The sequence below is a fragment of the Colossoma macropomum genome, unplaced genomic scaffold (assembly GCF_904425465.1).
Source record: "Colossoma macropomum unplaced genomic scaffold, Colossoma_macropomum, whole genome shotgun sequence".
Classification (NCBI taxonomy): Eukaryota; Metazoa; Chordata; class Actinopteri; order Characiformes; family Serrasalmidae; genus Colossoma; species Colossoma macropomum.
The window spans coordinates 8,814,570-8,827,810 of record NW_023494804.1 but is presented as its reverse complement, the minus strand read 5'-3'; the positions used below and the strand labels follow the sequence as shown (position 1 = coordinate 8,827,810).

General features: G+C 42.5%; 1 protein-coding gene across 2 annotated transcripts in view; it reads right to left on the bottom strand.

The window, feature by feature from the left end:
• Nucleotides 1-13,241, bottom strand: part of LOC118824768 (WD repeat-containing protein 70) — a 67,878-nt gene that overhangs the window by 27,623 nt on the left and 27,014 nt on the right. For both annotated transcript variants that reach the window (XM_036595155.1, XM_036595156.1), the window contains exon 10: nucleotides 7,004-7,178. In XM_036595155.1, the coding sequence (XP_036451048.1) occupies nucleotides 7,004-7,178 (175 nt within the window). The remainder of the gene's footprint in view (nucleotides 1-7,003; nucleotides 7,179-13,241) is intronic.

Sequence of the window (13,241 nt, the reverse complement as noted above, 5' to 3'; positions counted from 1 at the left end):
ACTGCTTCACACACCCTTAGCACCAGATTACACTCAACCAGCCCTGCGCAGCGTCCTCCGAGGCTCCTCTTTGCCACTCTTTTGCCAGACCAATTTTCTCTCGCATAATTGGTCCGTGTTTCTCTCCTCTTCTGTCGGCACTCTTTATCTGACTGTCTCCACCTGCTCACAGCATTAATGGAGCGCAGCCGTACTGATTGCTAAAAGCTCACAAGGCCCACTCCAGTTTAATTCATTCGTGACCGCGCCAGGAGAGTCGCACGGTGTGAAATTGAGAAAACGCAGGTACGTTTACTTCTTATCTTGACCAAGTCTGGACAGTTTGGCAAGCTCCCAGCACTTTCAGCGACTAAAATTTCACTATTCTACTTAAGGTCCCACCACAGGGTGAGCGTTAAAAGAACAAGCTGCACCCTCCATATACTACTGAAGACTGACAGGATCTCCAAAAACCCTTTAATAAATTCTAACAAAATGAATTCAACGGCGTGGCAAGCGCAGGGCTAAACGCATCAGCTTAATGGTCAGGACATCCGGCCTAGCGCCTTCTCCAGTTTCAGCTTTTGGCAGAGTAGCACACGGCACCCCCCTGCTGCTGCTGCTGCTGCTGCAGCTCTTCTGGGACTTCAGGGGGTACATTTTGTCAAGCAGAGACATAAGGTGAGGTCTGTTGGACTGGCATTGAGGGAAACAGGTGGAGATTTGATTAGTGTTGACACGATATATCTAGCCCCCTTCCCTTGGCGGAGAAAGGCCGCCACTGTCCCGCTGCTGGAGGACCAGGTCAGGTTTCCGTCTGACCGCGAGCCCTGATTACTGGAGGAGCCGAAGGCGAAACTCTTGCCTCTCTCAGTCTGTCATCGCCAACACCAGGATAGGGATCAGCCACTGGAGATTTCACGCTCCGGCTCTTCTTTTGAAAAAACACAGGTAGACAGCTTGCTTTGACTTTGTGGAATCTTGATGGAAAACCGAGGGGAGAGCACCTGACCGGTGTAGATGCAGGTTTGGCCTTAAGAGTCAGCAAAGGATCACTCTGAAGCAGACATTACTGCTTTACGCTCTGCTAAGCAAAGTCAAATGTGAAGGCACACAGATGTTTCAATCAACCTATTCCCTTTGATTCTGCTTAGGGACATAAAGGTAATTTCTTGAATTCACTCTCCAGAGATTTGTCAAAACAATCCTAATCTCAGCAGTCAATAATGCCTCTGTGCACAAAGAGCGTTTTTCCTTGTAGTGTTTTAAGAAAGGTCTACCAGTCAATTAAAATAACAAGCAAGATAAGGTCTTATACGTTTTTAAAACACAGGTTACTGTAATTCACCAACAGGTAGGGTTATACTTGAAAGCCACAGTAATTAGGACAGACATTTCCTCACTTAGGATCTTCAGGTTAGGAATATTCAGAGACTGAGATTTAGCAAGACAGTTAGTAAAACATGGTTCCAAGTCGAAATCCAGAGTAAACGTTAGTCGGCCAATTTCAGGCACTGACATAGACCTGGAACAGCGCCTTCATTTGTTTTACGATTGTGCCTTGAAGAACTCTTTAAGTGAGAGCAAACTTGCCCAGATGTGCAGCTGAGAAGAAAGTCTGCTCTTAAAGCTAACGCAAAAGCCTCCGTCACAGCTGGAGGAAAACAATCAAATCATGAAACGAGATATTTGCTGCTTGTCGAGGAGGTGTACGTCATTCTGGTGCTCCCGTCTGGAACAGGCTTGTTCTGCGTTTTACATCTCTGATTAAAAGAACAAGATCAGCTGCTGGGTAGGGAGTCGTCAAGCTGAACGGAGTGTTAAGAAGTAGAGGAAATGTGTAAAACACGGTACAAATGGGACAGATAAACCAATGTCAAACACACACACACATTCAAAGAACATCCTAAAGGTGTGTTTGTGCACATTCAGGGCTCGGTTCCTTGAGTGAAGACTAACAGCAACTGCTCAGTTGTTACAACAGAAGGACCCTTTTGATGCTATATAGAAACCTTTTCAAAAAGGTTCTACATAGAACCACATACAGCACATTCAATCTATCTGAAGAAAGCAAAGAACCATTTACGCATGCAAAGGGTTCTTTGAGTGTTCATGGTTCTATATAAAAACATTTTCTTTACTAAAGAACCCTTGAAGAACCATTTTTTTGTGTAATTTACATTTCAGCCGTCACTTCTGTAAGGATGTTTGGAAAGAATCTCACTCTGTAATGGGTAATGTAAACTTTTACAACATTTAAAAAGCACCAGAGGTACTGGAAACTTGCGTCAAATTTCCAGTCAGATTATATGATTTAATACGTGTTGATAGAAAACTCAATTACAATAATTAATTATTTATTGAATTAATAATTTATGAACTATAATAAATCCTGATAAATCTTTTATCAGGGTTTACAATATCACTTTACTATATTAAAAAAACAAAAAACAGAACAGTGAATCTGTCAGAAATTATTTCAATGTAATATTTTAAGGCTAATTAAAATATTATTACATTTATTTTTATTAAAAAATTTAATTTAAAAAATGTAAAAGTATTGGGACTCCTCCGACACCTGCTAAGCTTTCGCTGGGCTCACTGTGATCGTTTATATCAGCGTCTCTCATCACAGAGGGAAAGTAGCAACACGTGAATAGAATGTGACTTTGTAGTGAACCGTGTACCTTAAAAAAAAGTTTAAAACTGCAGCTTGGTGGACTAAAATGCTGTGACGGCATTTCAAACTGTCCACGATAACACTATCGTGTGCTGTACTGAATTACAAAATACCAAAAAAAAATAATATTCATGGCACTAAAATTTATAACTGTTTTCTTTTAGTTTCACTGACTAACAGAGAAGGTGATCTCTGTGCAGATAAGTGGACGTGCCATCTGCAGGCACATCTAAAGCGCCAGTCATAGCCACAATCATATCATAACATGCTTAAAGAAGACCTTTATTATGCTGTTTAATGAATGCAGCCAAATCCAGGTCTGGCACTTCCACCCTACTGAAAACAGGCAAAGTTTGGGGAACCTGAAATTAGCAGAAGGTACGGAGGCCCTTCTTTAGGAGTGTGAAGGGTGATGGGCAGTTTCCCTGAAAGATAGAGTTTCAGCACATGGTGCTGAGAAGGAAGCCAAGATTAACAGAGGAAGCGTATCAAAACACTGTAAGAGTTAGCAACTGGAACCGAATACCTTTTCACCCGTTAGCATGAGATTTAGTGTGGACATCAACTAGTATATGTAAACTACTGCTTTATAGAGAGGAAGTCCCACATCTCAAATAGGGCTGTTCACATAAACAACAAAACCTCCTATTAAAAGCGCAACATGCCAACTTCGACTACGAAAACCTCATCTGACACAAATATGGCCAAAATGCTGACAAAAATCATAAGGCAGACTGAACAGTTTGTACTTTGATGTGTTGTAAAACTGAGGAACTGCGTACATAATGACGTAAGGCTCCTAGCTAATGGAGCACAAGTGGAGCGTCACCCATCTTATTTGGGATTGCAAGCCATAACTACACAGATGAGAATGCATTACCTAGCAACCATCAAAAAGGAAGCTTGCAGCAGTGGAATGCAGGCTGAGGCAAAGGAACAAGCGCGCAATCAGGGTTCATGCTGAGCAACACCAAAGGAATCGTCTAGATCTCCAATGAAGGATCAATCAGGCCCATCACTCACATACAGGTGAATGCCCGTCTGCCCCAATAACAAGATCAAGGTCGTCTAGCAAATTGAAACTGTCTGTATGCATGTTCAGCTCATGAGTAATGGCTGGAGAGGTAAGCCACTGACTTAAACAATATACCTAGTCTAAACTGTAACATCATAATTCGGATGGGCTCATGACAGCAAAGGAAGACGCATCAAGTCAGGAAGTTCAAAAAAATATGTGAACAGTATACGCATTATTCGAGAAGGTCTGGAATGTGGATTGCACGAAGTCCAGTAAAGTACGTCATTCTAGGTCATACACAGCTTCATTACACGAAGGAAACTCTGGCCCAATGATGGCCTTCCTAAAGGCCAAAGAGTGGGCAGAGCTGCTGGACCCAGAAGACAGGGCAGGGGTTCAAGCTTGGACCTTCAAGAAGCAGGCTGTTATTGTAAGCTCCTGGTGAATGCAGGGTAAATATTTAGTCTACAAGAACAACCTCTAATAAATTACAGTTTTTTTTTTTACCCAATCTTTTTGGGTCAGCTGCTGCAGACGGAGGCAGCTGGGGGTCTGAGCACAGAGCTGGGCAGCCATGACCGATGCATTTGCTCAATGAATAATGTATTTGCATTCACACTGGCTTACAGTTATCTGTTTACACTTTCTTACAGTGTATCACGTAGCCCATTACATCTCAATCCCAGAAGGTCACACATTTGTCCACTCGTTCAGACATTAGTTAATGTCATGTCCCCTCAATACGGCGCCTTTGTATTGTGCTCGGAATTCTTCCTCCTCCACGTGTAAAAGGTAAAAGGTTCTCAGGCTGAAAACAATGAGTCAGTTTTGACAGTCCTTGGCAGCTACATATGGGTGGCTGCATATACAAGTAACACATCGTGTTGCTGACTTTCCTTGGCCATAAAATGCTGGACTTTGGCCAGCCAGCCAGGAATGCAAGACACCTGGGGACATCGTCTGTTATCTAAATAGAAATAACTTACAGCCATTGACATGGGGTTCTGCAGAGTGTTAAAGCTCAGCCCTTAAGTCCTCCTTAAATAAATACACTGCAGGGTGAGACTTTGGCCAAAGGTGATGGAAAGAAGAACTTCTCAGGTGCACCAGAGACCCTGGGCGAAAACCAGACAGGCAAAGTCACTCCTTTTTTGAGAGGAAATAAGGCAAAATATGAAGAACGCATGAAGAACATAATACAATACTTAAAAGTAAAGAGGGAAAAAATGGAAAAAAAAACCCTGCCTGAAAACCAGACTACCACTGCTATAGCTGCAGTACCTCCAGACACTTAAAAAGATGCTTTGGTCTGGTCTGCGCTAAAGTATATTAGTTTAACAGGGATGAGAAGGTAATGTAATAAAGTAATTTGGTAAGCTGTCTGAGTCCTTTACTTGCCTTGTTCTGCCTGGTGTCTGGCTGCAAACAAAGACCCGTGGCCTGTCACTCATGGCCTTTACACGACAATGCTGGTTACATGCAGGCCCTGATCACACACATTCACAATCACTCAACCTTGTAAAGAGAAAGAGAAAGAATGGGTGGGGGGCTTTAATGGGGGTACACAGCAGGGTCCATATGCTCTGCATTAACTCCTAACATTCCTGCTACCAATTAAGCCCACATCCAGACCAACTCTGTCTTTTAATGATGATAATCACTTCAGACATTTCAGCTGAACATCAGCCTGATTTGGTTTTTTCGGCAAGTTTGTTTAGAGAGAAAACCTTTTGAAAAACTGCATGGGACTAACTTAAAGGTAAACCCCCCACCCCCCCATCATGCCATTACAAGTACACTAGTGAGAAAGTGTAAACTTTCCGGAGTCGGTGGGAAAAAGGAACTGTGGCAATAGCGGCGATGGGAAGGGTCATAACAACGTGGGAAGGGATTAACAGTGATAGCTTGGACCGAACATCACCTACTCAATCTTTCAAAATTGCTTTATGAACAGTTTCCCAGGTTTCTACTCCACTTCTACCATAAATGAAGACCAAAAAAAGAAAAAAAAAGAAAAAGAAACAAACTCAACATTGGTCGGGTTGCAGCATGACAGCTGTGAACGAGTATATGAAGGATTGAGTGCCAAACCCTCCCTTTTTTCTAAGTGATCCCTTTAGAGGACGCGTCACCTGGTAATTTCCTCCAGGCTTTGGACACTGAGCAGAACTCCGTTGTCGTGAAAGCCTCCAAGGCTGGCTAGGAAGACCGCAGAGCAGACTGTACTAAGGACATTTATACAGTCAGATAGAAGATGTGACTGTCTGACCAAGGGTCTGGTTCCACTCAAGTCACATTGGTTCATTCTTCACCATCTACAGATGCTGACACAGACACACAGCACCCATACACACAGTTAATTATCTGAATCAGACAGAATGCTACTCAGGAGCCAAAGAATACAAGCACTTCTATGCCTCACTCAAAGAACTGGAATGCACAGTCTGATTGTGCGTAATTAATTAAAAGAACAAAGGGGTTATAATTAGATCTCCCAGTGACCTCAATATTCCCCTTAATCATGACACAAGCCTATTACATCAGATGCTATTTTTCTACTAGACAGATCCTTATCATATCTTTCAGTAGGAATGGCTAAAACTGAGTACACAAGAACCCATTTTGCGCAGCCAATACAAAAAGCCAAAATGCCTGCTTGCAGTTCAGCAGTGTAAACTGGCAGACCTGAAACTTCCCCCAGCCTCTATATCTCCTTTGCTAGGAGTTCACTAAATGGGACCTTATAACAGCATACCTTCCATTACTCTCTGGGGTACATTCTGAACTGAACACACACTGCGAGCCTGCCCTGAGGCCTGAACAAAAGGCAGAGATCCTCAAACGGCCCCACATCTGCTCAGAGACCAACACACAGCACGCATCAACTCTGACCGCAGCCTCTATCCATCCATGTCACGCCTGAGACTAGGCAGGAGGACACCCAGGCAGCTTATTTACAGAGGAGTGCTGCCGTAAACATCGTTTTCCTCACTTTCCCGCTTCATGACACTGCAGAGACCTGGTCAGTATCACTGCCCCCATTGAACTTTAACCTGCTTCAGTCTTGGATGGTCAAGCCTATGCTGACCTCTTGTTTCCACATGCCAAGGTTGGCATGACAGTGGCCAGCACCATTTTACTGCTCCCCTCAAAGCCAGACACTTCCCCACAGAGGCCCACCTACAGCAAATATCCAAACCACTTAAACATCCTGCTATAAAAAAAAGAGCTTCTTGACATCACTTGTTTGCTCAGTTACTGCTGTATGCAGACAAAAATGTAATCTGCACAGTCACTGAAGACTTCAGAGATAGTGGAGGACTCACGCTTAAGTTTCTGTCCCAGATCTGGATAGTGCCATCCTGGCAGCCTGCGGCAATGAGCTTGCCATCCCGGCTGTAGGTGCAGCAGGTGGGGGTGACTCTCTTGCCCTGCAGGGAGCGAGGCTTGAACACAGACTTGTGCTTTTTCTCATTGTTCAGGTCCCAAGTCCTCACAGTCCTGATGAAAAGAGAGGCCAAAGGTCAGTCACAAAGTGTACAAATCACTGCATATATCAAGAAGTGATATACTGTGTAAAGGTCAGAGAGCACCCTTCATTTATTTAATTTCCAGTCAAAGTATTACGTACAAGTTATTCACTTTTCAGCATCAGAAACAGAAAACATTTAACAGAAAATTATACAGATGACTGAAGAACTATATAAAATTAATAATTGTGAACAGCATCTGAAGCAAAAGTGAAGCTTGATTTTCTCCTCTCTCTCAAAGATAAAAGATTTAAGTGCTGCTTATCTGATAGCAACCAAGTTTTGGTTGTTGGCCAGATCTTGTAAGGTTTTTTAGCAGTCCTATTTTGTTAATATATTTTTATATATATTTTTTTTACTCCAGTTTTGGAAACTCCTGTCCCCGCCCTCCACTTCTTTCCCTTTGACTTTAACCCTTTTTGCAAGTGGATTATAGTACATATAATCCCCTCAGCAGACCTGCCAACCTTGGGAAAACATTTTTCAACATTTAATTAAAAGCCCACTTTGCTTAGCACATGGTCATTTCCCTCACTTGCCGTCCTGTCGGTGTCCACCTCATCTGACGTCAGGTTTATTTTAACTGTAAGGCACACACTCACATACACACACCTCCCGGGCAACTTTCTAGGTACCGTTATTTCTGTGGCATGTGCACTTGCTGTTTTCATTCTGCCATGATCTACTCTTTTCATTATGACTAGGTTTGGCTGCAATAATAATTATGACTGCAGTAGTGTGAAAAGTCACGTTTAACAATTGGCGACACACAAACAGTATAACTTAACATTACCAACTTAAATGCCTGATGAACAAGCAAGCTAGATAGCAAATTATGTAACGTTAGGCTAACGTTATTAACATTATGATTTTTTTTACCCCAAGGTTGGCAGGTGTGCGTTAGCTAACTCCGTCCACAATTTCAACTTTCCACGTCCACTCCAGATAACTTTTGCTGAAGTGTCAAAAGCACCGTCCTTGTGGAAGCTTGTGGAACCAGCCAGACGGAGTGAGGAGGGCAAATGAGAGGAATATAAAACATTTCGTGTTGCTATCGGTTTGCAGTCCCTTGAAATAATTGACATTTGTCATCCCCGAGGAATAAACCCAGCGCTATGATTGGTCGAACACTTCTTCTTTTGTTTTTCGGAAGGCTTGATGCTGCTGCCTCTTGCTGTTAGAGTTGAGTACTGCATGTGCACAAGCAAATTCTCAGGAGTCATGCCACTACACTGGAATGACAAGACGTGGAAACAAAAAATGAAATCACCACAGCAGTACCACTAAAAGAGCTTATCCTGCACAATTTTGAACGACTTACAGAGTTCTACAGAGGTATGCGTGCATCTATCCTGGATGCTATTGGGTGTCATGTCATAGCTTTAAGTATGACGCAACCATCGCAAGCATCCATACTGCTCAAATATTTCTTCAACAAGGAGGAGTCATAAAAGCAGCGAGAGAGAGGAGAGAGAGAGAGAACAGTAGATCAGCATGACAGGCATATTCGAAGGATCCATGAAATTCCAATTTTCTTCTCTACATCTGCTCAACACATTACAGCTGTTGGGGGAGGAGCGAAGAAAGAAAGAGAGCGAGAAATAAAAACACACACAACAGCCACATGCGCATCTTCGGCACTGGGGAATTAAAAAAAAGACAGGAGAGCAATGTAATGTGATTCCCAGGCAGCAAACGGTTGCTTTTTAGTGCAGGACGCTGGCATGTCGGATACGTGGCTGCTGAGATGCAAACAGGCAAAAAGCAAACTCAGTATTAAAAAGAGCAGAGTAGCACCAGTCAGGTTTTATTTAGGTCAGGCCACTCAAGAGGACCCTCAAGTGTCACGGCAGCAATGTGACGGACAGGGAATATAGATAAACCACATAAACACAGGCTGAATGGGTCACAGCTACCCTAGGGTGTCGAAGACAGGCTCCTAATATAGCTGTTGAGCAGCATATTTTACTTCCGCTAACAACACAAACACAGCACAACTGCAAGACTGTAGTGAGTTAACAGACCCAAAGATGTTTTAACGCTGGTTCCTTTGTTCAGAAAGACAACTTAGTTTGTCACCTTTCTCTCAGCATTGACTTTACATTGTTTGCTGACTTTCCCCCCTCAGACAGTGACCCCTATCTAAGGCAGAAGCCAGGAGTCAGATGAGAGGAAAAAAGGAAGGCAGGAAGAGGTCAGCGTGAGTCAACCTGTTCAAATTTGCACCACACCAAGCAGGCAAGAGCGCCTGGTGCCTTGAGAGTCAGACCGGCACGCTAAGCGTGTCCAAGTGCTTCTCTGCCCTGCTGTATACTTTAACTTGCCGTGACCCCCTGGGTCAGAGGGTCCTGAGAGGACTGTAAACACAACGATAGCTCCAATAGCAGCCAGGACTGGATTCCAACACAGCTACATGCTCATCGTGTTTAAATAAGGGAGGGGGGGTGCATAGGGATGCCAGGGAAAACAAATGTCAAAAAGCCTGTTTGAGGATGGTGGGAAATTCATCATATAACAAGACATACTTGGGAATAAGTTCAGACACCAACAAAGCAAAGCTCCATCTAGTTTTAGCTAGTGTTGTAGCATTCGAGTGCGTGCTCGGGTAAACTAATGGTCTCAGTCTAGTCTCGGCCTCGAAATCATACAGACTCAGCCTAATCTGGATAAAGAGGACTCTGAAACTGTTCTGGAGACTAGCCGAGTGCGACGCCTCCGCCTGAGGTAACTGGAAACAGAAGTTTTATTTTGTCATTATTAAAGATCAACAATTCCTTCAGAGAGGATAAAACATCCTTTCTCTACATATTTACATAAAATCTGTTTACTGTCAGTTGAGGATCTAATTGATCTCTTCATGATGGCTGAACTGGTTATTATTTGTTTGTTGATGTTAATTGGTTCCAAAATTCAAACATCCTCTGAACTTCCTCAAACAATGTTATTATTACTATGTTTACCTCAGCCAACAACACAAACGCAACATTTAAAAAAATGGATGCATGTTGTTGGGTTTACCACTGGATGTCTGCACTGTATAGGATCAATTGGCATGGGATGAGACATCTCAGTATAAAAGACAGAGATGTGAGTGGCTACTCGATTTATGCCCCGTCTTTACTCCAGATAAGAGCAGAAAACATATTGAAACAATAAATTCATCCATTTGCTGTTGTCGGAACAAAACCTTGTATCTCTATTTTTGTTGTTTTTCAGTTTTTGACATAATTTGAAAATGCTTTTTGTCCTTTATATTGTGTAGGGGTGCGGGAAAAAAATTGATTCTTAGATGCATCGCGATGCGGAAGTGAACGATTCTGAATCGCACAAATGTCAAAAATCGATTTTCTAAATATTTCATTTAGAACGTAATGTTGACGGAACACAAAAGGCGGAACTTGGAAGTGCGGAAGTGCAGCGCCCGGACAGTCTGTGGCGGCACACAACAAAAACACAAGTGGAAGAGCGAGAAATCCGACCGGCTCCTCTGCATTAAAGGCAGGTTAGATCAGGAGTCACAACCCAAATGATAACATTTTGACCTTTCAACAAAAATCAAACCACCTTGGGAGCCGCAACATTTAATGTCCAGTATGTGTTAATGTCCTAGTATAGGCTAAACAATATAAACGAAAACGCAGATTTATTTTGCTCTGCTTTAAGCTTTAGCTTAGCTCAGCTATAGCCGCTTGCCTCCCATCTCCGCCAGAAAACCTCAGAAGTAGATCAGTTAAATGTCTCTCAACGTTCGACTGTATTACGAGGCTGAAGTCGCTTCTCGTTCTCCAGCTTCTTGTTCGAATTTACCCGTTCCACCTTAAATTCTAACTGAGGCGCCGAATGTAAATGCAGAACCATTTAAGGGGGAATTGTAGAATTCGAAAGAGAAGCGACTTCAGCCTCGCCACTTTTTACTGTTTGACAGTCTCTCGTTGCAGATTTAACGTACCAGGAAACCAACTGCGCTGCTTATAAATGCGAATAACACATCGCTGCTATGTGACCTGCAGTCTGCACGGCGGTTCTCAGTCGTTGCGAAACAGGGCTTTCGCGCTATGTTGCACACGTCCCATCTCAAAGATATTTTACTGACACGCCGATTCCCCTGCCCCCGTCTCTACAACAAGACCAAAACCGAAGTTATAAAATCACTGAATTAAAAGGGTAGAATAGCTGTAACGTGCTGCGTGGTCATCCACTGACACTGGATCTTATTTCACCGTAACTGTGCATTTTACCGCAGATGAGTGGCAGCAGCGTCTCGTGCTCCAAACAAGAGCACTGAATGAGAGTCTTCCAGTTCACTTACCACATCACTTCCATTTGTTTTATTAAAAAAGATATTGGAAGTAAATTCATTATGAATCATTACAAATACTTCGCTTTAAAAGTAAATTCATTATGGATCATTACAAATACTTTGTGTATATTTTGTGTATATTGAATACATTTCTGTTGGTTTTTTTTGTATTTTTATTTATTTACTTTCTGTAGAGTGGTTACCTGTGCCTCACCACAAGCATTTCAATGCATACATGTCCTGACATGTTGTGCAAATGACAAATAAACTTGAAACTTGAACTCGAATGTTGAGCTCACACAGTGAGAAGATATAAATGCTATATAGAAAAAAAAAAAGATGCATCGATAATCGTTTTATAATCGCATCGCAGCCCTCTGAATCGTAATCGAATCGTGAGGTGCCTAGAGATTCCCACCCCTAATATTGTGTATAAATTTCATGATGAATGGTCCAAAAGAAACTGCCCAAAATTACTTGGAAAAACTCTGGTTTCATTGACTTACATTAAAGGTAAAGTAGTTTTTTTCTTTCTCCTGTAAAGTTATCATCTTGGAGATACAAGGTTTTGTTCTGACAGCAGTGCATTATTGTATTTTCCTTAAACTTTTGCCTTACTGTCTTAAATGAACGAAGTACGTCATTAGCATCGGCATTAGCTTGGAAATTCACAGTCAACTTCACCGCACAAAACTAAACTTTTTTCTGTGAATTTTACATGTTCTGAGTTGTACAAGTGAGATAGGACAGTAACGTTAATCTACATGCAGGCTTGATCTTAGCCGCAGAGAACACAAGTAAACGCTTCTTTGAGTGCCCCCATACTTAAGAAACTCCATTTCCACACCATGATAGCACTTTCACCGACAGATGAAAAGGACTATCAATCGAGTGGTCAATTTAGGATCACAAGGGATATGTCTATAGAGAAAGAAAGTAGAAATCTAAGTCCCCTGAGAGGCGAGTGATGGCTGACCGTATGAGGGGCCTGTGTGGCGACAGATGGTCCCACCTGTCTCAATGGAGTTGTCTCTGTGCTGTTTACACAGGATCCTCGTGCTTACAGCACCCATCCTAACTGGTAACGGAAACTTTTCACAGAGCACAAAGAAGGGATAACTGAAAAGACTTCAATGGCCCTCTTTTTTTTCTTTCCAAAACATAGAAGGTTTTTTTTGTTTTTTTTTTGGTACAATTTCGTCATGTTATTTCTACGGGTTGAACAATGATGTAAGGCTGAGTTTAATTTGAGAAAGGTGCTATGTTAAAAAAAAACAAAAAAAACAAAACTAAATTTAAGCTTTAAATTGAGAGGGAACCAACAGGTTGCTGGCCTCCCTGTGTCCTGTTCATTTCTCTCAGCCGTTCTCCATGCCTTGTACAAGCTTCTTTCCTAGCCAGTCTAAGAAATGTTTAAAGCATTAGTGGAAGTGTTGGTCCAGCAAAGCTGGTGTATGCTAGCGTGCACACGAAGTGCTTTCATAATTATGGATATTGTATGTGTAACTGAAGCATGTTTAATTGAATGTGACGGGCAAAAGTGTGGTGACACGGAACCTTTCCCCTCCGTCCCTTCTACCGTGTTAATTCGGCACACACTGAGGAGGGTGTGCGCTAAAAGACGAAAGCCATACAATCCCAGTCATGCGTGGGCAGTTTACGACCTAACACAGCCATTCACACATAAACCTAGAGGTTCAGGCCTGACGGGGGCCTACAACGCCCCCCGTCCTC